This window comes from Glandiceps talaboti, chromosome 19 (assembly GCF_964340395.1).
Source record: "Glandiceps talaboti chromosome 19, keGlaTala1.1, whole genome shotgun sequence".
In the NCBI taxonomy this organism is placed as follows: Eukaryota; Metazoa; Hemichordata; class Enteropneusta; family Spengelidae; genus Glandiceps; species Glandiceps talaboti.
The window spans coordinates 8,279,489-8,302,339 of NC_135567.1; the positions used below are offsets into that span (position 1 = coordinate 8,279,489).

Here is a 22,851-nt window from a genome sequence, read left to right on the forward strand (position 1 = left end):
CCCCCTCCTAATTCCGCTGGCCATACCCCCTTTAAATTACTGAAGGCTTCCTAATTTAACTTGTTCCATCAATGCGTTTGACTCCATAATGTTTATTTAAATGAGTTTTGATTTTTAAAACTATATACAATGGAATCCAGTTGTCCTGAAACACAGCATTCTGTCTTGACAAAATATTATTCATATTGCTACATTTTACTGTCAGTCACAGCAAAAATCCTACCAACATTACTACTTGTGGTACATTTCATTCTATGAGATACCAGTATTTAAGCAGATCATCACCAACTAAGTATATATTGTTACTCCATGTATGTTGACAATCTAAGACATTGGTAACCTATGCAAAAAAACATGTAGCAATGTTGATAACATTTTGGTTCTCTACATTGTAGATGATGAAATGTAGTAATTCTAGTATAAATGTTGACATCCTAGATGATAAATTTGTAGCATAGTAAGATTTTGTGTTGAACCACACATTGTTCTGTTTTAGGTTAACTGGTTTCTATTGTAACTTAAGACATTGTACAATTTTGATGAATGTCTTTGTCAGAACATATAACTGATGACATTCAGTTCACAATTCTAAAAGTTGTCCACAAAACAAGTGTAAATTGTGTATCCTCACTCACTACCTCTACATGTTATTAATGATGTGTCATCAACATGTTCCCTCACAACACTTTTTGACATCAGGATTTACCTAAAGCAAATGTACAGTTAGTTCCCCTCATGTTTGCTGCTGACAACCGTATGGCATATAGTAAATGAATTGTCAAACCAACCAACCAACCAACCAACCAACCAACCAACCATTCCTGCCATGTCTCACATCACTCATCTTAATTCATACCCTGCTGTATATAGGTTACATAGGTTGACAACCCCCTGCATAGATACTATGATGATTACAAGACAGTGCCAACATGTTCTCCTGAATGGCTAGTAGATGGCTTTACAAACTATCAATACCTGTTTGGGGGCCAGCGACCAATTTTACAGGTCACCTATACTTTTCATTGCTTCCCAAGGGAATAGAAAAATTATTCCATGTATAATAACTAACAAATGATAGATTAAGTTATAATTAATTTAGAAAAAGTCTGTATGCATGTCTATTTGACCTTTCACCTAACATCTCATTTGACCTTTTACCTTATCAGTTCTGTGTTTAGTACATGAGTGTGAAGCTACCATCATATCCATATTCATCTTCACTTTCAAAACTTGACCTCTACTCTCAATGTGAATATGATGATAGCTTCACATGTTCATCATCAGACTCGAAGTCTTCCGAATGGGTACGAATGCGCGTTCAGCAAATCACATAAATCCTTCATTGGCAGGTTGAAATCATGTGATTGTAGGTATTTTTCACTTGATTCGCATGGATTTGCATGCTCTCTTTTTATTTTTGCCAGAGTATCCAATTTGCTCCATGAATTATTGTTGTCATATAAAAAACTAATTTGGATGTTTAGTATGCCTTTCCCATATCTTTTCAAATGAAATATCAATATTTGGGTGTACAAAAAACCTGTATGGGTAATGTAATAAAAATAAGTAGTTGACTCGCTCGCTGGATCTACACTCTTATACACATACACACGGTGTCATTTCCTCCAAAGTCTGCCCCGAGATCAAATACATATGACATTACAAAGACTGATTAATACAGCCTGGCTGGCTGTGTTTTGATTTCCTGCAGTGTCGCTATCTTTGAAACATAACAAACCCCACTGGTGAAATTTACACAAAATAGTCACTGTGTTATCAAGACCGCAATTATCACAATGTATGTACCGGTAGTTCCCTTGATCGGGGACGATCAATGTAATCGATTGTAAACAATAATGGTCCATTACAATAATTCATGGTGCAAATTGGATACAAGTTACATCAAATTAGTCAATCTCAAGTTTAAACAATCTCTACTAACCAATCCTATATTTTCCAAATTCATCAATCAAATGAAGGTCAATATCAAATTCACCCCAATATGTATGGAATGTAGTAAAACCTATATAAACCTTCATTTCTGTGTGATCTGTAGGAGTTTTGTTAGATGTCAATAAAGTATGAATAGCTACCTTTCTAGTACTTGGTTATACAGCATCATTCCTTTTCTGAACCTGTTTCTAGACAATTCCCTTACCCCATAGTAAGCTGACCCTGAATATGCCATTGCTACAAAAATTATGACAAACTATATAATTTGCTATCTGATTTACTATCTGATGTCTGCAGTAGTTTATAGCAAAAAACTTATGTGAGTGTTTTGATAAAAGTGTAAAATTGAGATGACCTTGTAATCAGACTATGACCTTGACCTTGGATTTAAACGACCTTGTGATAAGTGATTTGCTTGTACTCTAAAACCTATATATGGACACTTCCATCATATCTATAGCAATTCGGAACCATGAGATATTCAGTATTTACATATTTTGGTATAATCACAGATCTCGATACCAGCTGTCTTGGGAACAGAATTTTGTTACGAACGAAGCCAAAATACACTTTTGCTGCAAAAGACTATAATATAATTTGCTATTTGAGACGGATTTGCAGCCTGACACATTATGTCTTGGTGGTAGTTAGGGAAAACACCTGTGAATATTGACAGCAGTTGTCTTGGTAACAGCTTTCTGTTACAAACAACTTCATATATATTTTTTTTCACATTTTTCGGAAAGATTTTATGTTTGGCTATTTTCTTGACTGTCTTACAGCTTTACAAGTCATATCTGATGGAAGTATACAGAAAAGTATCGATGAATGTTTCGATAAATTTGACAAATTGAGTTGACCTTGAAGTTTGACTATGGCCCTGAGCTTGAATCGACAAGGTCATGTAATCATCGAGTTCCCTGTCCCCTAAAATATATATACACAATTCCTCATTTGCACAGATGAATAAATGTGGATATCTAAGGGAGTGGTCAATTTGACGGGGGGGGGGGGGGGGGTTCAGAATGCTGTCATTACACTAAGGCTAGAATTATTTTCTTTTTGTCTGTTATTCTTGGATGGAATTATTCATTACTTGAGGTTACATAAGGGGAGGGTCCAATATTTAGAAGGGGCCTCCAGAGTGATGGCACTGCAATATGGCAAGCATAGCTTTCTTTCTTTCTTTCTTTCTTTCAGTCTTTCTACTATTACTGGATGTACTGATGTAAACATTTCGGTACATAACGGAATAACACTTTTTTGGCAGTCATTACACTATTGAAAGAATTATTTTCTTGGATGGAAAGATTTATAACTTTAGATCACATAAGGGGAGTGTCAAATTTTAAAGGGGGAGGGGGAGGGGGTAAGAGTTTTCATTTCAATGTCTTACCATAATATGTTTTATTTTTTGTGATTTTTAGTTTAAGATTTTTTTTAAAGTCTTTCCTAGATGTGGTATCACCTAATACATAGACTAAAGATGCAAAGACTTGTCAGATACAACTATATATATATAAAATACCGCCAATGGCGTTGTAGCACAACTGTACAGTTTTTAAAAATGTTTATCCATATGGTAGTCCATGCTAACAATAAGTGTTCATTTGCCTATCCAACCATGTTGCTATCTTTACGATATATGTGATTATTTGGCTGTTGCTATGGACGTGGTCTTGTTGCTAGGCATATTTACATACATTTTTTGAATGTTTATTCAATTGTCTATTAATCCCCATTGTTATCTTCGCAATATATGTGATCATTTGGCTGTTGCTATGGGCGTGGTCTTGTTGCTAGGCACACTTGCATACATTTTTGAATGTTTATTCATTTGTGTTTCTATTCCTGTTGATATCTTTGCAATATACATGATTATTTGGCAGTTGCTATGGGCGTGGTCTTGTTGCTAGGCAAATTTACATACATTTTTTGAACGTTTATTCAATTGTCTATTAATCCCTGTTATCTTTGTGAGATACACGACCGTTTGGCTGTTGCTATGGGCGTGGTCATGGTTGCTACGGTATTTGCATACATTTTTTGAATGTTTACTCATTTGCCTACCATATGATGTTGTTATTTGACCAAAATATACTGCCATTTGGTTGTTGCTAAGGGCGTGGTCACGGTCGCTAGGGCCAATTTTGTCAAAATGTTTTGAAGAATAACACTCAGAAACATCTCACCAAGCTTCAGACTCGATGACCAAGTACTTTTTGAGATATAAGTTTTTGACCAAAAATGAACATTTTTACACCTAATTTGCATATCACTCATGGAATCATGGTATGCTTAATATTTCTTTGTCCATACATCCCTAGATACATTCCCATTAAATTTCAGCCCAATCTGCTCAGTAGTTTTGGAATTATAGATTTTCAACCAAAAAGACACATTTTTAGCCCTAATTTGCATATCACTGATGGAATCATCCCGTCATGAACAAATCTTACTTTACATCCCCTTAAGAATGTTCCCACCAAATTTCGCACCAATCTGCCTAGTAGTTTCCGAGTTTAAGTTTTTTGACCAAAAATCACATTTTTTGACCCAAATCACACACCTGTCATGCGATCATTTTGATTTGAACAATTTCCCAACTAGACACCCAAGGTAATGGACCCACCAAATATTGTGGCAATCGGTTCAGCGGTTTTTGACTTTACAGTTTTACGGTTTTTGACAGACAGACAGACAGACGCCGGGCGATCCCTATAGCACTACTGAACCTCAGTTCAGTTGTGCTAATAAATATCATGGACATAGGCGCGGCAAACACGTATGGCACAAAAAGTTGTAGTTTGCAATCAAATCTGATAATTGCAAACATTTTTAACATTAATGCCTGTTTAGCTATTGTTGTCAATATTCCATTGTAATCATCTTATCTTTATGTCAACCACTCTGCAATCAATTTTGTTTTGTAACTAAATATTGTTTTATTATTAGCAATGAGCTACTTATTGATACACTTACCCAAGATTCATTTATAGGCAATGATCTCATTTATTTACTGATACACTTACCACATCTACATAATTGACATCATAACCATTCTTCAAGTAGAATTTAACCTTCTCTATATCTCCACTTTCAACAGCATAAATGAGATCCTAATATAAAACAAACACATACAATGATTAGACTAATTTACACCAGTTTCACAAATCATGTCAAAATTACATTAAAAATATGCTTACTGCAAACCCAGTGTTAAAGTGACCAAATTAATGAGGATTAGGTATTTATTTTGAATTTTTAATTTATAAAACAACTTTACTGTATTTTCTAATTGAAAAAAAAATAATGTGAAATAATATCTACCAATTCCTTGTTTGTAACTCAGTAAATTGAAAATCAATAAAATATGTCTAAAATGTTTGTTATTATGCAAAAAAATAACAAAGTGTTTACACTTTTTTCATCTTTTTTCATCTTTTTGTAATCAAATGAGTTACAAACAAGGTCTTGATATTTATAATATGTTATTTCACATTATTTGTTAAATTAGGAAAACAGTAAAGTTGTATTATGAATTAAAAATCCAAAATAAATACATAATTCTCATCCATATGGCCACTTTATTAATATTATAATATTTCCTTTTAGACAACATTTAAATATATATATCAAAAATATACATAAGGTAGCTGTCTATTTTATCATTCACACAAATGATATTATGTAATATTATATGATTAATATGTAATTTATATCAATCTATTTTAATTAATATCAATCCATATAAAACACACTTTTTTGTCACTTCAATTCAAACATATGATTATTGTAAAACACAGGTAGGGTTGATTTGAACAGTTTTATTTGAGATCATTATCATTTTGTCAAATCACAACAACCTGGAAAGACTTTACATAATTGTATGATACAAATCATTAGATTAGCTTTGTAGATCAAATGATTTATAAAGGTTATAAGACACAAATAGTTCAAAGTTGTTTTAGCATTAAGTTTTCAATCTGTCAAAATCTAGTTAAAGCTGACCACTAGGTGGCGGTATGGTCAGCAGATTAGTCAGCTGTAACAATGAATATCATTCTGATGAGGATCGTCAACAAGACAGATCAAAAGCTCAATGCTAAAAACATTTTGAACTGATTGTGCGTTATATCATTATGTAATACATTCACAATGCTAAAACATGTAACATTAAAAAGCTATATTGATGATGGACAACTGATATATACACATACTCTATGTAAATTAGAATATTAACACATGTATCTGTGTTATGGTTTCTAAGAATTACTGGACTGTAAGATATGTCGTGACGTTCCGCCCTCACTGGCCTCTGATGTGTGAGGGCGCCCCATCATGGTGTACCTTACAGACTAAAGAATTACATGATTATACATCTTTACAAAGTTTGAGGAAATTTAAATCTGACCATGTCATCTGATACATTTAGATATTTACAAGATACGTTTTCATGTATGACGTCACTGTACTACACCTAGCCATTTCACAGCTACAGACTTTATTGTTTCAGGGGTGAGGGATGTAGCTGCCTGCTGGGGGTGTAGCTGCCTGCAGGGGGGATGTAGCTGCCTGCTGGGGGTGTAGCTGCCTGCTGGGGCAGGGGGGTGTAGTTGCCTGGGGTGTAGCTGCCTGCTGGGGAGGGGGAGGTTTGTAGCTGCCAGCTGGGGGGGGGGGTGTAGCTGCCTGCTGGGTGGTGTTGTTGCCTGCTGGGGGTGTAGCTGCCTGCTGGGTGGTGTTGTTGCCTGCTGGGGGTGTAGCTGCCTGCTGGGAGGGGGGAGTAGCCCCCTCAATGGCAAGGGGCTGGGTAACCAAGACTACAGACTTTAAATGGATAGATGTACTTAAATAAATTAGTGACAATGGCATTATAGCACAAATCTATAATAATCACATCCTCAAAGAGCTTTACAATTATTACTCCATGGCACAGACCTATAGTGGCACAATGGCCCTTTACTTCCTCAACTCCCTGGGGAGCATACAATCAACCTCTATAAGTGCATGGGATTAAAGCATTCACATTCATTTCAACATCTATCCTACCAGGTCCCCAATTAATATAGCTAGGTTAACCAAAGCGCAATTGTGGTTCAAATCTTACCCGAGAACTCGTCATTCAGAAACAAATGCCAGCAATGGGCTCAACCCTGCAACCTGCAGATTCCTAGCCAGCCACTCTAAACATTCAACCATCATGACTGCACATCTATCCACTTGCCTTATACCAATGATGTTATTGTACAATATATATATATCACTAATTCATTATTGCTATGAGTATAGTCTACATTGTAGTAGTCTATCAGCTAGCCCTCGGATGTTCTTCCGATAAAATACGACACACAGCTGAACAACGCTATTGAGGATGGAACATCCGAGGTCTAGCGAATGTCATCAGGATATAAATAACTGCCAATCAGAGAACCGTATTAGCGACAAGCACAAACAGAGGACAATAGCTAAATTTTCATGCATATTCATCTTAAGGAGGGGCTTGTAAAAATAACCACCAATGCGTTAACTAAAATGTATGAATGACAACATCTACACACACATATATATGCATATATGGCCCAACCCACCGCTTATCGTAATCTCAATGGAATGTCCGGTCTGAAAATGACAGTCGCTAGACTGTTCGGGCAAGCCCTCACATGCGAACTTCGTTCGCTTATAGTTATAGCATCGAAAGAAAGCCCGAACGTCTAGCAGCAAGACTAACATTGTAGTAGCTTTAGCATGTATGTGTTCACCTGCCAAATGTTTAATTTGCCTACACAACCCTGTTGTTACATTCCCCACATACGCCATCAATTGGAGGTTGCTTATGGGTGAGGTATCAATATTTTAGCATGTGACTTCACTTTTGGATATTTAACAGGCCTAGGTTGCCAAGCAACCAGTTACCTTAAACAGATGTTAATCTTTACAGCATTGACATTGAAATGTGAAGTAGCCCATAACAGATTTAATGATTTCATTACATCAATAAAACAAGAATCTTACATTTCCAGGCTGAAGTCAAAGTATTTTGTAATACAACAAATCACATTTTCAAACGTAAAATGCACATTTCTGATGCGATCATTTTCATTTGAACAATTTCCCAACTAGTCAACAGAAGTACCATGACTACAAAATATCAAAGCAATTGGTCTAGCAGTTTTTTACTTTAAGTTGTTTACACACACACACACACACACACAGACACACACACACACACACACACACGCACGCACACACACACACACACACACATACATACACACACACATACACACACACATACACACATACATACACTCACACACACACACATACACACACATATACACACACATACATACATACACACATATACACACACACACACTCACACACACAAACACACACACACACACACAGACAGACAGACACTTAGCGATCCCTACAGCACTACTGAACCTTATCAATTCAGTTGTACTAAAAATGAGTTAAAGGGGAACACCACTCAGTGAAATAATTGTATTTCCTGAGAGTTTTTTGGTTTTAGATGACAATTTGTATAGTCATGATGACTCTTGGTTCCTTTTTAGTCTTCAATGGGTAAACTAATAATATTGGTGTGCATCCTAAGTTCACAAAAATACATTCATTTCTCCAGTAACACCACTTTTCTGGATTGGAACCGTTAAAGGGGCATGGTCTGAAACGTCTATCTTTTTTCTTTCTTTAATTTTTTTTTTTTTTTTTTTGGGGGGGGTTATTTTTTGTTACCTGTATGTACCACTGACTGTAACTTGTTTAATGGTCAGTAATTCATATGCAAAGCCTATACCCTGTTATCTAATGTATTCTATACTAAGGAATACCATAATATTCTTTTATACTTACAGTATCACAGTAGTTTACAGAGTGAGAATTTTGCAAGCAACTACCAGTCATTACACAAGTAACAGTGAATGACTGTTTATTTGACCAACCAAAATTGTGCATTCTCCTACCTATTATTATGTTGTGACTCACATTTATACAATTACCGATAGTTGATTACATACTTTTCAGGATGAATGTCAATATATCGAAATGACAGTTCCAAAAAATAATTCCAGTTGTAGCTAGTTTAGCTTTAATAATTGATCAACTTTTATAGAACAGTCTATGACAACTTGCTGCTTTCACTTGATTCTAGGCAGTCAGAAGTACAGAGCTCAGGTTAGACTAATGAGGTTAAAACAAGTAATTTTGAAAACACCAACTTTTGAGGTGCTTTTCTCACAAATGTTTAGCCACAGAATCAAGGCAAATGAGGATTGTGTATTTTGGTTATATCCCATAACCAAAATTCAAAATCCCAAATTGCCCGGATTCTAGGCCAACAAACATATGACGATATCATATATGGAGTATCCAGCTTTCAGTACAGGTATTACAAAATTGGCCATAAAGATGAACTCAATGATACAACAGAGATAGTAATGCATCACTATGCATCACCCCCTCCTTTTTTAATTCTTGTTTATTCTGTATCATCGTCATCATAATTTGATGAATGTATCCAAATTGTCCAATACTTTGGTTTTTCACCTTCTTTCACCCTTACTATAGTTAGATTAATACATTTATAGTCTATGTACAGAGTACAACTTATAAATATTAATACTAGATAGGAGTTAGTTGTAAAGTTATACATTTACAATCTATGTACAGAGTACAACTTATAAATATTAATACTAGATAGGAGTTAGTTGTAAAGTTATACATTTACAATCTATGTACAGAGTACAACTTATAAATATTAATACTAGATAGGAGTTAGTTGTAAAGTTATACATTTACAGTCTATGTACAGAGTACAACTTATAAATATTAATACTAGATAGGAGTTAGTTGTAAAGTTATACATTTACAATCTATGTACAGAGAACAACTTATATATATTAATACTAGATAGGAGTTAGTTGTAAAGTTATACATTTACAGTCTATGTACAGAGTACAACTTATAAATATTAATACTAGATAGGAGTTAGTTGTAAAGTTATACATTTACAATCTATGTACAGAGAACAACTTATATATATTAATACTAGATAGGAGTTAGTTGTAAAGTTATACATTTACAGTCTATGTACAGAGTACAACTTATAAATATTAATACTAGATAGGAGTTAGTTGTAAAGTTATACATTTACAATCTATGTACAGAATACAACTTATAAATATTAATACTAGATAGGAGTTAGTTGTAAAGTTATACATTTACAATCTATGTACAGAATACAACTTATAAATATTAATACTAGATAGGAGTTAGTTGTAAAGTTATACATTTACAATCTATGTACAGAATACAACTTATAAATATTAATACTAGATAGGAGTTAGTTGTAAAGTTATACATTTACAATCTATGTACAGAATACAACTTATAAATATTAATACTAGATAGGAGTTAGTTGTAAAGTTATACATTTACAGTCTATGTACAGAGTACAACTTATAAATATTAATACTAGATAGGAGTTAGTTGTAAAGTTATACATTTACAATCTATGTACAGAATACAACTTATAAATATTAATACTAGATAGGAGTTAGTTGTAAAGTTATACATTTACAGTCTATGTACAGAGTACAACTTATAAATATTAATACTAGATAGGAGTTAGTTGTAAAGTTATACATTTACAGTCTATGTACAGAGTACAACTTATAAATATTAATACTAGATAGGAGTTAGTTGTAAAGTTATACATTTACAGTCTATGTACAGAGTACAACTTATAAATATTAATACTAGATAGGAGTTAGTTGTAAAGTTATACATTTATAGTCTATGTGCAGAGTACAACTTATAAATATTAATACTAGATAGGAGTTTGTTGTAAAGTTATACATTTACAATCTATGTACAGAGTACAACTTATATATACAGTCTGGATGCTAACGTTGTTTCTAACTAAACCACATCTGGTCAAAGTCACTCAATTAGCACAAAAAGTTGTTCATCCAATCAGTGAACCCCAACTGCTATAGTGATGTAAACACTGTATGAGAAGCATCCTGAGCTGACAAATATACCATATATGGACATTACAGTACCATATTTAGACATTACATATTAAGGGCCAACATAAACACCAACTTTATGACAGACTGTGATTGATTAACAAAGACATTATGTTAATGACCGTGTTGGTGGCTGTGGATGGATTTTAAAATGTATTTCATACATCTCATGACTGCTAGAGTAACGACTTTGACTATACTGTGAGTAGAGGTATAAATGGTAAGAATACTGTATAGGAACTAGACTAGTGGGTGGAGATGTAAATTGTAATGATACTGTATAGGAATTAGACTAGTGGGTGGAGATGTAAATTGTAATGATACTGTATAGGAACTAGACTATGTGAGTAGAGGTATAAATGGTAAGAATATTGTATAGGAACTAGACTATGTGAGTAGAGGTATAAATGGTAAGAATATTGTATAGGAACTAGACTATGTGAGTAGAGGTATAAATGGTAAGAATATTGTATAGGAACTAGACTATGTGAGTAGAGGTATAAATGGTAAGAATACTGTATAGGAACTAGACTATGTGAGTAGAGGTATAAATGGTAAGAATACTGTATAGGAACTAGACTAGTGGGTGGAGATGTAAATTGTAATGATACTGTATAGGAACTAGACTGTGTGAGTGGAGGTGTAAATGGTAATGATAAAGGAACTAGACTATGTGAGTGGAGGTGTAAATGGTAATGATACTGTGTAGGAACTAGACTAGTGGGTGGCGGTGTAAATGGTAACGATACAGTATAGGAACTAGACTGTGAGTAGAGGTATAAATGGTAAGAATACTGTATAGGAACTAGACTAGTAGGTGGAGGTATAAATGGTAATGATACAGTATAGGAACTAGACTATGTGAGTGGATGTATAAATGGTAATGATACTGTATAGGAACTAGACTAGTGGGTGGCGGTGTAAATGGTAATGATACTGTATAGGAACTAGACTAGTAAGTGGAGGTATAAATGGTAATGATACTGTATAGGAACTAGACTAGTGGGTGGCGGTATAAATGGTAATGATACTGTATAGGAACTAGACTAGTGGGTTTTGGTGTAAATGGTAATGATACTGTATAGGAACTAGACTATGTGAGTGGAGGTGTAAATGGTAACGATACTGTATAGGAACTAGACTATGTGAGTGAAGGTGTAAATGGTAATGATACTGTATAGGAACTAGACTAGTGAGTGGAGATGTAAATGGTAATGATACTGTATAGGAACTAGACTAGTGAGTAGAGGTATAAATGGTAAGATTAATGTATAGGAACTAGACTAGTGGGTTGAGATGTAAATTGTAATGATACTGTATAGGAACTAGACTAGTGAGTAGAGGTATAAATGGTAAGATTACTGTATAGGAACTAGACTAGTGAGTAGAGGTATAAATGGTAAGATTACTGTATAGGAACTAGACTAGTGAGTTGAGGTGTAAATGGTAACGATACTGTATAGGAACTAGACTAGTGAGTGGAGATGTAAATGGTAATGATACTGTATAGGAACTAGACTGTGTGAGTGGAGGTGTAAATGGTAATGATACTGTATAAGAACTAGACTATGTGAGTGAAGGTGTAAATGGTAATGATACTGTATAGGAACTAGACTATGTGAGTGAAGGTGTAAATGGTAATGATACTGTATAGGAACTAGACTATGTGAGTGGAGGTGTAAATGGTAATGATACTGTATAGGAACTAGACTAGTGGGTGGCGGTGTAAATGGTAATGATACTGTATAGGAACTAGACTAGTAAGTGGAGGTATAAATGGTAATGATACTGTATAGGAACTAGACTAGTGGGTGGCAGTGTAAATGGTAATGATACTGTATAGGAACTAGACTAGTGGGTTTTGGTGTAAATGGTAATGATACTGTATAGGAACTAGACTATGTGAGTGGAGGTGTAAATGGTAACGATACTGTATAGGAACTAGACTATGTGAGTGAAGGTGTAAATGGTAATGATACTGTATAGGAACTAGACTAGTGAGTGGAGATGTAAATGGTAATGATACTGTATAGGAACTAGACTAGTGAGTAGAGGTATAAATGGTAAGATTACTGTATAGGAACTAGACTAGTGGGTGGAGATGTAAATTGTAATGATACTGTATAGGAACTAGACTAGTGAGTAGAGGTATAAATGGTAAGATTACTGTATAGGAACTAGACTAGTGAGTAGAGGTATAAATGGTAAGATTACTGTATAGGAACTAGACTAGTGAGTTGAGGTGTAAATGGTAACGATACTGTATAGGAACTAGACTAGTGAGTGGAGATGTAAATGGTAATGATACTGTATAGGAACTAGACTGTGTGAGTGGAGGTGTAAATGGTAATGATACTGTATAAGAACTAGACTATGTGAGTGAAGGTGTAAATTGTAATGATACTGTATAGGAACTAGACTATATGAGTGGAGGTGTAAATGGTAATGATACTGTATAGGAACTAGACTATGTGAGTGGAGGTGTAAATGGTAATGATACTGTATAAGAACTAGACTATGTGAGTGAAGGTGTAAATGGTAATGATACTGTATAGGAACTAGACTGTGAGTGAAGGTGTAAATGGTAATGATACTGTATAGGAACTAGACTATGTGAGTGGAGGTGTAAATGGTAATGATACTGTATAGGAACTAGACTATGTGAGTGGAGGTGTAAATTGTAATGATACTGTGTAGGAACTAGACTATGTGAGTGGAGGTGTAAATGGTAATGATACTGTATAGGAACTAGACTATGTGAGTGGAGGTGTAAATGGTAATGATACTGTATAGGAACTAGACTATGTGAGTGGAGGTGTAAATTGTAATGATATTGTGTAGGAACTAGACTAGTGAGTGAAGATGAAAATGGTAATGATACTGTATAGGAACTAGACTATGTGAGTGGAGGTGTAAATGGTAATGATACTGTGTAGGAACTAGACTATGTGAGTGACGGTGTAAATGGTAATCATACTGTATAGGAACTAGACTATGTGAGTGAAGGTGTAAATGGTAATGATACTGTATAGGAACTAGACTATGTGAGTGGAGGTGTAAATTGTAATGATATTGTGTAGGAACTAGACTATGTGAGTGAAGGTGTAAATGGTAATCATACTGTATAGGAACTAGACTATGTGAGTGGAGGTGTAAATGGTAATGATACTGTATAGGAACTAGACTATGTGAGTGGAGGTGTAAATGGTAATGATACTGTATAGGAACTAGACTACGTGAGTGGAGGTGTAAATTGTAATGATACTGTGTAGGAACTAGACTGTGAGTGAAGGTGTAAATGGTAATGATACTGTATAGGAACTAGACTATGTGAGTGGAGGTGTAAATGGTAATGATACTGTATAGGAACTAGACTATGTGAGTGAAGGTGTAAATGGTAATGATACTGTATAGGAACTAGACTGTGAGTGGAGGTGTAAATGGTAATGATACTGTGTAGGAACTAGACTATGTGAGTGAAGGTGTAAATGGTAATGATACTGTGTAGGAACTAGACTATGTGAGTGGAGGTGTAAATGGTAATGATACTGTATAGGAACTAGACTGTGAGTGGAGGTGTAAATGGTAATGATACTGTATAGGAACTAGACTAGTAAGTGGAGGTGTAAATTGTAATGATACTGTATAGGAACTAGACTATGTGAGTGGAGGTGTAAATTTTAATGATACTGTATAAGAACTAGACTATGTGAGTGGATATGTAAATGGTAACGATCCTGTATAGGAACTAGTAAGTGGAGGTGAAAATGGTAATGACATTGTATAGGAACTAGACTAGTAAGTGGATATGTAAATTGTAATGATATTGTATAGGAACTAGACTATGTGAGTGGAGGTGAAAATGGTAATGATACTGTATAGGAACTAGACTATGTGAGTGAAGGTGTAAATTGTAATGATAAAGGAACTAGACTAGTGAGTGGAGGTGTAAATGGTAATGATACTGTATAGGAATTAGACTATGTGAGTGGAGGTGTAAATGGTAATGATACTGTGTAGGAACTAGACTAGTGAGTGGAGGTGTAAATGGTAATGATAAAGGAACTAGACTAGTGAGTGGAGGTGTAAATGGTAATGATACTGTATAGGAACTAGACTAGTGAGTGGAGGTGTAAATGGTAATGATACTGTGTAGGAACTAGACTATGTGAGTGGAGGTGTAAATGGTAATGATACTGTATAGGAACTAGACTATGTGAGTGGAGGTGTAAATGGTAATGATACTGTATAGGAACTAGACTATGTGAGTGGAGGTGTAAATGGTAATGATACTGTATAGGAACTAGACTATGTGAGTGGAGGTGTAAATGGTAATGATACTGTATAGGAACTAGACTATGTGAGTGGAGGTGTAAATGGTAATGATACTGTATAGGAACTAGACTATGTGAGTGGAGGTGTAAATGGTAATGATACTGTATAGGAACTAGACTATGTGAGTGGAGGTGTAAATGGTAATGATACTGTATAGGAACTAGACTATGTGAGTGAAGGTGTAAATGGTAATGATACTGTATAGGAACTAGACTATGTGAGTGGAGGTGTAAATGGTAATGATACTGTATAGGAACTAAACTATGTGAGTGGAGGTGTAAATTGTAATGATACTGTGTAGGAACTAGACTATGTGAGTGAAGGTGTAAATGGTAATGATACTGTATAGGAACTAGACTATGTGAGTGAAGGTGTAAATGGTAAATATACTATATAGGAACTAGATTATGTGAGTGAAGGTGTAAATGGTAATGATACTGTATAGGAACTAGACTATGTGAGTGGAGGTGTAAATTGTAATGCTACTGTGTAGGAACTAGACTATGTGAGTGAAGGTGTAAATGGTAATGATACTGTGTAGGAACTAGACTATGTGAGTGGAGGTGTAAATGGTAATGATACTGTATAGGAACTAGACTAGTGAATGGAGGTGTAAATGGTAATGATACTGTATAGGAACTAGACTAGTGAGAGGAGGTGTAAATGGTAATGATACTGTATAGGAACTAGACTATGTGAGTGGAGGTGTAAATTGTAATGCTACTGTGTAGGAACTAGACTATGTGAGTGAAGGTGTAAATGGTAATGATACTGTATAGGAACTAGACTAGTGAGAGGAGGTGTAAATGGTAATGATACTGTATAGGAACTAGACTATGTTAGTGGAGGTGTAAATGGTAATGATACTGTGTAGGAACTAGACTATGTGAGTGGAGGTGTAAATGGTAATGATACTGTATAGGAACTAGACTAGTGAGTGGAGATGTAAATGGTAATGATACTGTATAGGAACTAGACTGTGTGAGTGGAGGTGTAAATGGTAATGATACTGTATAAGAACTAGACTATGTGAGTGAAGGTGTAAATGGTAATGATACTGTATAGGAACTAGACTATGTGAGTGAAGGTGTAAATGGTAATGATACTGTATAGGAACTAGACTATGTGAGTGGAGGTGTAAATGGTAATGATACTGTATAGGAACTAGACTATGTGAGTGAAGGTGTAAATGGTAATGATACTGTATAGGAACTAGACTAGTGGGTGGCGGTGTAAATGGTAATGATACTGTATAGGAACTAGACTAGTAAGTGGAGGTATAAATGGTAATGATACTGTATAGGAACTAGACTAGTGGGTGGCGGTGTAAATGGTAATGATACTGTATAGGAACTAGACTAGTGGGTTTTGGTGTAAATGGTAATGATACTGTATAGGAACTAGACTATGTGAGTGGAGGTGTAAATGGTAACGATACTGTATAGGAACTAGACTATGTGAGTGAAGGTGTAAATGGTAATGATACTGTATAGGAACTAGACTAGTGAGTGGAGATGTAAATGGTAATGATACTGTATAGGAACTAGACTAGTGAGTAGAGGTATAAATGGTAAGATTACTGTATAGGAACTAGACTAGTGGGTGGAGATGTAAATTGTAATGATACTGTATAGGAACTAGACTAGTAAGTGGAGGTGTAAATTGTAATGATACTGTATAGGAACTAGACTATGTGAGTGGAGGTGTAAATTGTAATGCTACTGTATAGGAACTAGACTAGTAAGTGGAGGTGTAAATTGTAATGATACTGTATAGGAACTAGACTATGTGAGTGGAGGTGTAAATTTTAATGATACTGTATAAGAACTAGACTATGTGAGTGGATATGTAAATGGTAACGATCCTGTATAGGAACTAGTAAGTGGAGGTGAAAATGGTAATGACATTGTATAGGAACTAGACTAGTAAGTGGATATGTAAATTGTAATGATATTGTATAGGAACTAGACTATGTGAGTGGAGGTGAAAATGGTAATGATACTGTATAGGAACTAGACTATGTGAGTGAAGGTGTAAATTGTAATGATAAAGGAACTAGACTAGTGAGTGGAGGTGTAAATGGTAATGATACTGTATAGGAATTAGACTATGTGAGTGGAGGTGTAAATGGTAATGATACTGTGTAGGAACTAGACTAGTGAGTGGAGGTGTAAATGGTAATGATAAAGGAACTAGACTAGTGAGTGGAGGTGTAAATGGTAATGATACTGTATAGGAACTAGACTATGTGAGTGGAGGTGTAAATGGTAATGATACTGTATAGGAACTAGACTGTGAGTGGAGGTGTAAATGGTAATGATACTGTATAGGAACTAGACTATGTGAGTGGAGGTGTAAATGGTAATGATACTGTATAGGAACTAGACTATGTGAGTGGAGGTGTAAATGGTAATGATACTGTATAGGAACTAGACTATGTGAGTGGAGGTGTAAATGGTAATGATACTGTATAGGAACTAGACTATGTGAGTGGAGGTGTAAATGGTAATGATACTGTATAGGAACTAGACTATGTGAGTGGAGGTGTAAATGGTAATGATACTGTATAGGAACTAGACTATGTGAGTGGAGGTGTAAATGGTAATGATACTGTATAGGAACTAGACTATGTGAGTGGAGGTGTAAATGGTAATGATACTGTATAGGAACTAGACTATGTGAGTGGAGGTGTAAATGGTAATGATACTGTATAGGAACTAGACTATGTGAGTGAAGGTGTAAATGGTAATGATACTGTATAGGAACTAGACTATGTGAGTGGAGGTGTAAATGGTAATGATACTGTATAGGAACTAAACTATGTGAGTGGAGGTGTAAATTGTAATGATACTGTGTAGGAACTAGACTATGTGAGTGAAGGTGTAAATGGTAATGATACTGTATAGGAACTAGACTATGTGAGTGGAGGTGTAAATGGTAAATATACTATATAGGAACTAGATTATGTGAGTGAAGGTGTAAATGGTAATGATACTGTATAGGAACTAGACTATGTGAGTGGAGGTGTAAATGGTAATGATACTGTATAGGAACTAGACTATGTGAGTGGAGGTGTAAATTGTAATGCTACTGTGTAGGAACTAGACTATGTGAGTGAAGGTGTAAATGGTAATGATACTGTGTAGGAACTAGACTATGTGAGTGGAGGTGTAAATGGTAATGATACTGTATAGGAACTAGACTAGTGAATGGAGGTGTAAATGGTAATGATACTGTATAGGAACTAGACTAGTGAGAGGAGGTGTAAATGGTAATGATACTGTATAGGAACTAGACTATGTGAGTGGAGGTGTAAATTGTAATGCTACTGTGTAGGAACTAGACTATGTGAGTGAAGGTGTAAATGGTAATGATACTGTATAGGAACTAGACTAGTGAGAGGAGGTGTAAATGGTAATGATACTGTATAGGAACTAGACTATGTTAGTGGAGGTGTAAATGGTAATGATACTGTGTAGGAACTAGACTATGTGAGTGGAGGTGTAAATGGTAATGATACTGTATAGGAACTAGACTAGTGAGTGGAGATGTAAATGGTAATGATACTGTATAGGAACTAGACTGTGTGAGTGGAGGTGTAAATGGTAATGATACTGTATAAGAACTAGACTATGTGAGTGAAGGTGTAAATGGTAATGATACTGTATAGGAACTAGACTATGTGAGTGGAGGTGTAAATGGTAATGATACTGTATAGGAACTAGACTATGTGAGTGAAGGTGTAAATGGTAATGATACTGTATAGGAACTAGACTAGTGGGTGGCGGTGTAAATGGTAATGATACTGTATAGGAACTAGACTAGTAAGTGGAGGTATAAATGGTAATGATACTGTATAGGAACTAGACTAGTGGGTGGCGGTGTAAATGGTAATGATACTGTATAGGAACTAGACTAGTGGGTTTTGGTGTAAATGGTAATGATACTGTATAGGAACTAGACTATGTGAGTGGAGGTGTAAATGGTAACGATACTGTATAGGAACTAGACTATGTGAGTGAAGGTGTAAATGGTAATGATACTGTATAGGAACTAGACTAGTGAGTGGAGATGTAAATGGTAATGATACTGTATAGGAACTAGACTAGTGAGTAGAGGTATAAATGGTAAGATTACTGTATAGGAACTAGACTAGTGGGTGGAGATGTAAATTGTAATGATACTGTATAGGAACTAGACTAGTGAGTAGAGGTATAAATGGTAAGATTACTGTATAGGAACTAGACTAGTGAGTAGAGGTATAAATGGTAAGATTACTGTATAGGAACTAGACTAGTGAGTTGAGGTGTAAATGGTAACGATACTGTATAGGAACTAGACTAGTGAGTGGAGATGTAAATGGTAATGATACTGTATAGGAACTAGACTGTGTGAGTGGAGGTGTAAATGGTAATGATACTGTATAAGAACTAGACTATGTGAGTGAAGGTGTAAATGGTAATGATACTGTATAGGAACTAGACTATGTGAGTGGAGGTGTAAATGGTAATGATACTGTATAGGAACTAGACTATGTGAGTGAAGGTGTAAATGGTAATGATACTGTATAGGAACTAGACTATGTGAGTGGAGGTGTAAATTGTAATGATACTGTGTAGGAACTAGACTATGTGAGTGAAGGTGTAAATGGTAATGATACTGTATAGGAACTAGACTATGTGAGTGGAGGTGTAAATTGTAATGATACTGTGTAGGAACTAGACTATGTGAGTGGAGGTGTAAATGGTAATGATACTGTATAGGAACTAGACTATGTGAGTGGAGGTGTAAATGGTAATGATACTGTATAGGAACTAGACTATGTGAGTGGAGGTGTAAATTGTAATGATATTGTGTAGGAACTAGACTAGTGAGTGAAGGTGAAAATGGTAATGATACTGTATAGGAACTAGACTATGTGAGTGGAGGTGTAAATGGTAATGATACTGTGTAGGAACTAGACTATGTGAGTGACGGTGTAAATGGTAATCATACTGTATAGGAACTAGACTATGTGAGTGAAGGTGTAAATGGTAATGATACTGTATAGGAACTAGACTATGTGAGTGGAGGTGTAAATTGTAATGATATTGTGTAGGAACTAGACTATGTGAGTGAAGGTGTAAATGGTAATGATACTGTGTAGGAACTAGACTATGTGAGTGACGGTGTAAATGGTAATCATACTGTATAGGAACTAGACTATGTGAGTGGAGGTGTAAATGGTAATGATACTGTATAGGAACTAGACTATGTGAGTGGAGGTGTAAATGGTAATGATACTGTATAGGAACTAGACTATGTGAGTGGAGGTGTAAATTGTAATGATACTGTGTAGGAACTAGACTGTGAGTGAAGGTGTAAATGGTAATGATACTGTATAGGAACTAGACTATGTGAGTGGAGGTGTAAATGGTAATGATACTGTATAGGAACTAGACTATGTGAGTGAAGGTGTAAATGGTAATGATACTGTATAGGAACTAGACTATGTGAGTGGAGGTGTAAATGGTAATGATACTGTATAGGAACTAAACTGTGAGTGGAGGTGTAAATGGTAATGATACTGTGTAGGAACTAGACTATGTGAGTGAAGGTGTAAATGGTAATGATACTGTGTAGGAACTAGACTATGTGAGTGGAGGTGTAAATGGTAATGATACTGTATAGGAACTAGACTGTGAGTGGAGGTGTAAATGGTAATGATACTGTATAGGAACTAGACTAGTAAGTGGAGGTGTAAATTGTAATGATACTGTATAGGAACTAGACTATGTGAGTGGAGGTGTAAATTTTAATGATACTGTATAAGAACTAGACTATGTGAGTGGATATGTAAATGGTAACGATCCTGTATAGGAACTAGTAAGTGGAGGTGAAAATGGTAATGACATTGTATAGGAACTAGACTAGTAAGTGGATATGTAAATTGTAATGATATTGTATAGGAACTAGACTATGTGAGTGGAGGTGAAAATGGTAATGATACTGTATAGGAACTAGACTATGTGAGTGAAGGTGTAAATTGTAATGATAAAGGAACTAGACTAGTGAGTGGAGGTGTAAATGGTAATGATACTGTATAGGAATTAGACTATGTGAGTGGAGGTGTAAATGGTAATGATACTGTGTAGGAACTAGACTAGTGAGTGGAGGTGTAAATGGTAATGATAAAGGAACTAGACTAGTGAGTGGAGGTGTAAATGGTAATGATACTGTATAGGAACTAGACTAGTGAGTGGAGGTGTAAATGGTAATGATACTGTGTAGGAACTAGACTATGTGAGTGGAGGTGTAAATGGTAATGATACTGTATAGGAACTAGACTATGTGAGTGGAGGTGTAAATGGTAATGATACTGTATAGGAACTAGACTATGTGAGTGGAGGTGTAAATGGTAATGATACTGTATAGGAACTAGACTATGTGAGTGGAGGTGTAAATGGTAATGATACTGTATAGGAACTAGACTATGTGAGTGGAGGTGTAAATGGTAATGATACTGTATAGGAACTAGACTATGTGAGTGGAGGTGTAAATGGTAATGATACTGTATAGGAACTAGACTATGTGAGTGGAGGTGTAAATGGTAATGATACTGTATAGGAACTAGACTATGTGAGTGAAGGTGTAAATGGTAATGATACTGTATAGGAACTAGACTATGTGAGTGGAGGTGTAAATGGTAATGATACTGTATAGGAACTAAACTATGTGAGTGGAGGTGTAAATTGTAATGATACTGTGTAGGAACTAGACTATGTGAGTGAAGGTGTAAATGGTAATGATACTGTATAGGAACTAGACTATGTGAGTGGAGGTGTAAATGGTAAATATACTATATAGGAACTAGATTATGTGAGTGAAGGTGTAAATGGTAATGATACTGTATAGGAACTAGACTATGTGAGTGGAGGTGTAAATTGTAATGATACTGTGTAGGAACTAGACTATGTGAGTGAAGGTGTAAATGGTAATGATACTGTATAGGAACTAGACTATGTGAGTGGAGGTGTAAATTGTAATGCTACTGTGTAGGAACTAGACTATGTGAGTGAAGGTGTAAATGGTAATGATACTGTGTAGGAACTAGACTATGTGAGTGGAGGTGTAAATGGTAATGATACTGTATAGGAACTAGACTAGTGAATGGAGGTGTAAATGGTAATGATACTGTATAGGAACTAGACTAGTGAGAGGAGGTGTAAATGGTAATGATACTGTATAGGAACTAGACTATGTGAGTGGAGGTGTAAATTGTAATGCTACTGTGTAGGAACTAGACTATGTGAGTGAAGGTGTAAATGGTAATGATACTGTATAGGAACTAGACTAGTGAGAGGAGGTGTAAATGGTAATGATACTGTATAGGAACTAGACTATGTTAGTGGAGGTGTAAATGGTAATGATACTGTGTAGGAACTAGACTATGTGAGTGGAGGTGTAAATGGTAATGATACTGTATAGGAACTAGACTAGTGAGTGGAGGTGTAAATGGTAATGATAC

The 22,851-nt window shown here is 35.4% G+C and overlaps 1 protein-coding gene across 1 annotated transcript in view; it reads right to left on the reverse strand.

The window, feature by feature from the left end:
• LOC144450227 (histone-lysine N-methyltransferase EHMT2-like) overlaps positions 1–22,851 on the reverse strand; it is a 148,885-nt gene that overhangs the window by 55,730 nt on the left and 70,304 nt on the right. Inside the window, exon 7 of the mRNA XM_078140819.1 lies at positions 4,986–5,072. Within this exon, the coding sequence (XP_077996945.1) occupies positions 4,986–5,072 (87 nt within the window). The remainder of the gene's footprint in view (positions 1–4,985; positions 5,073–22,851) is intronic.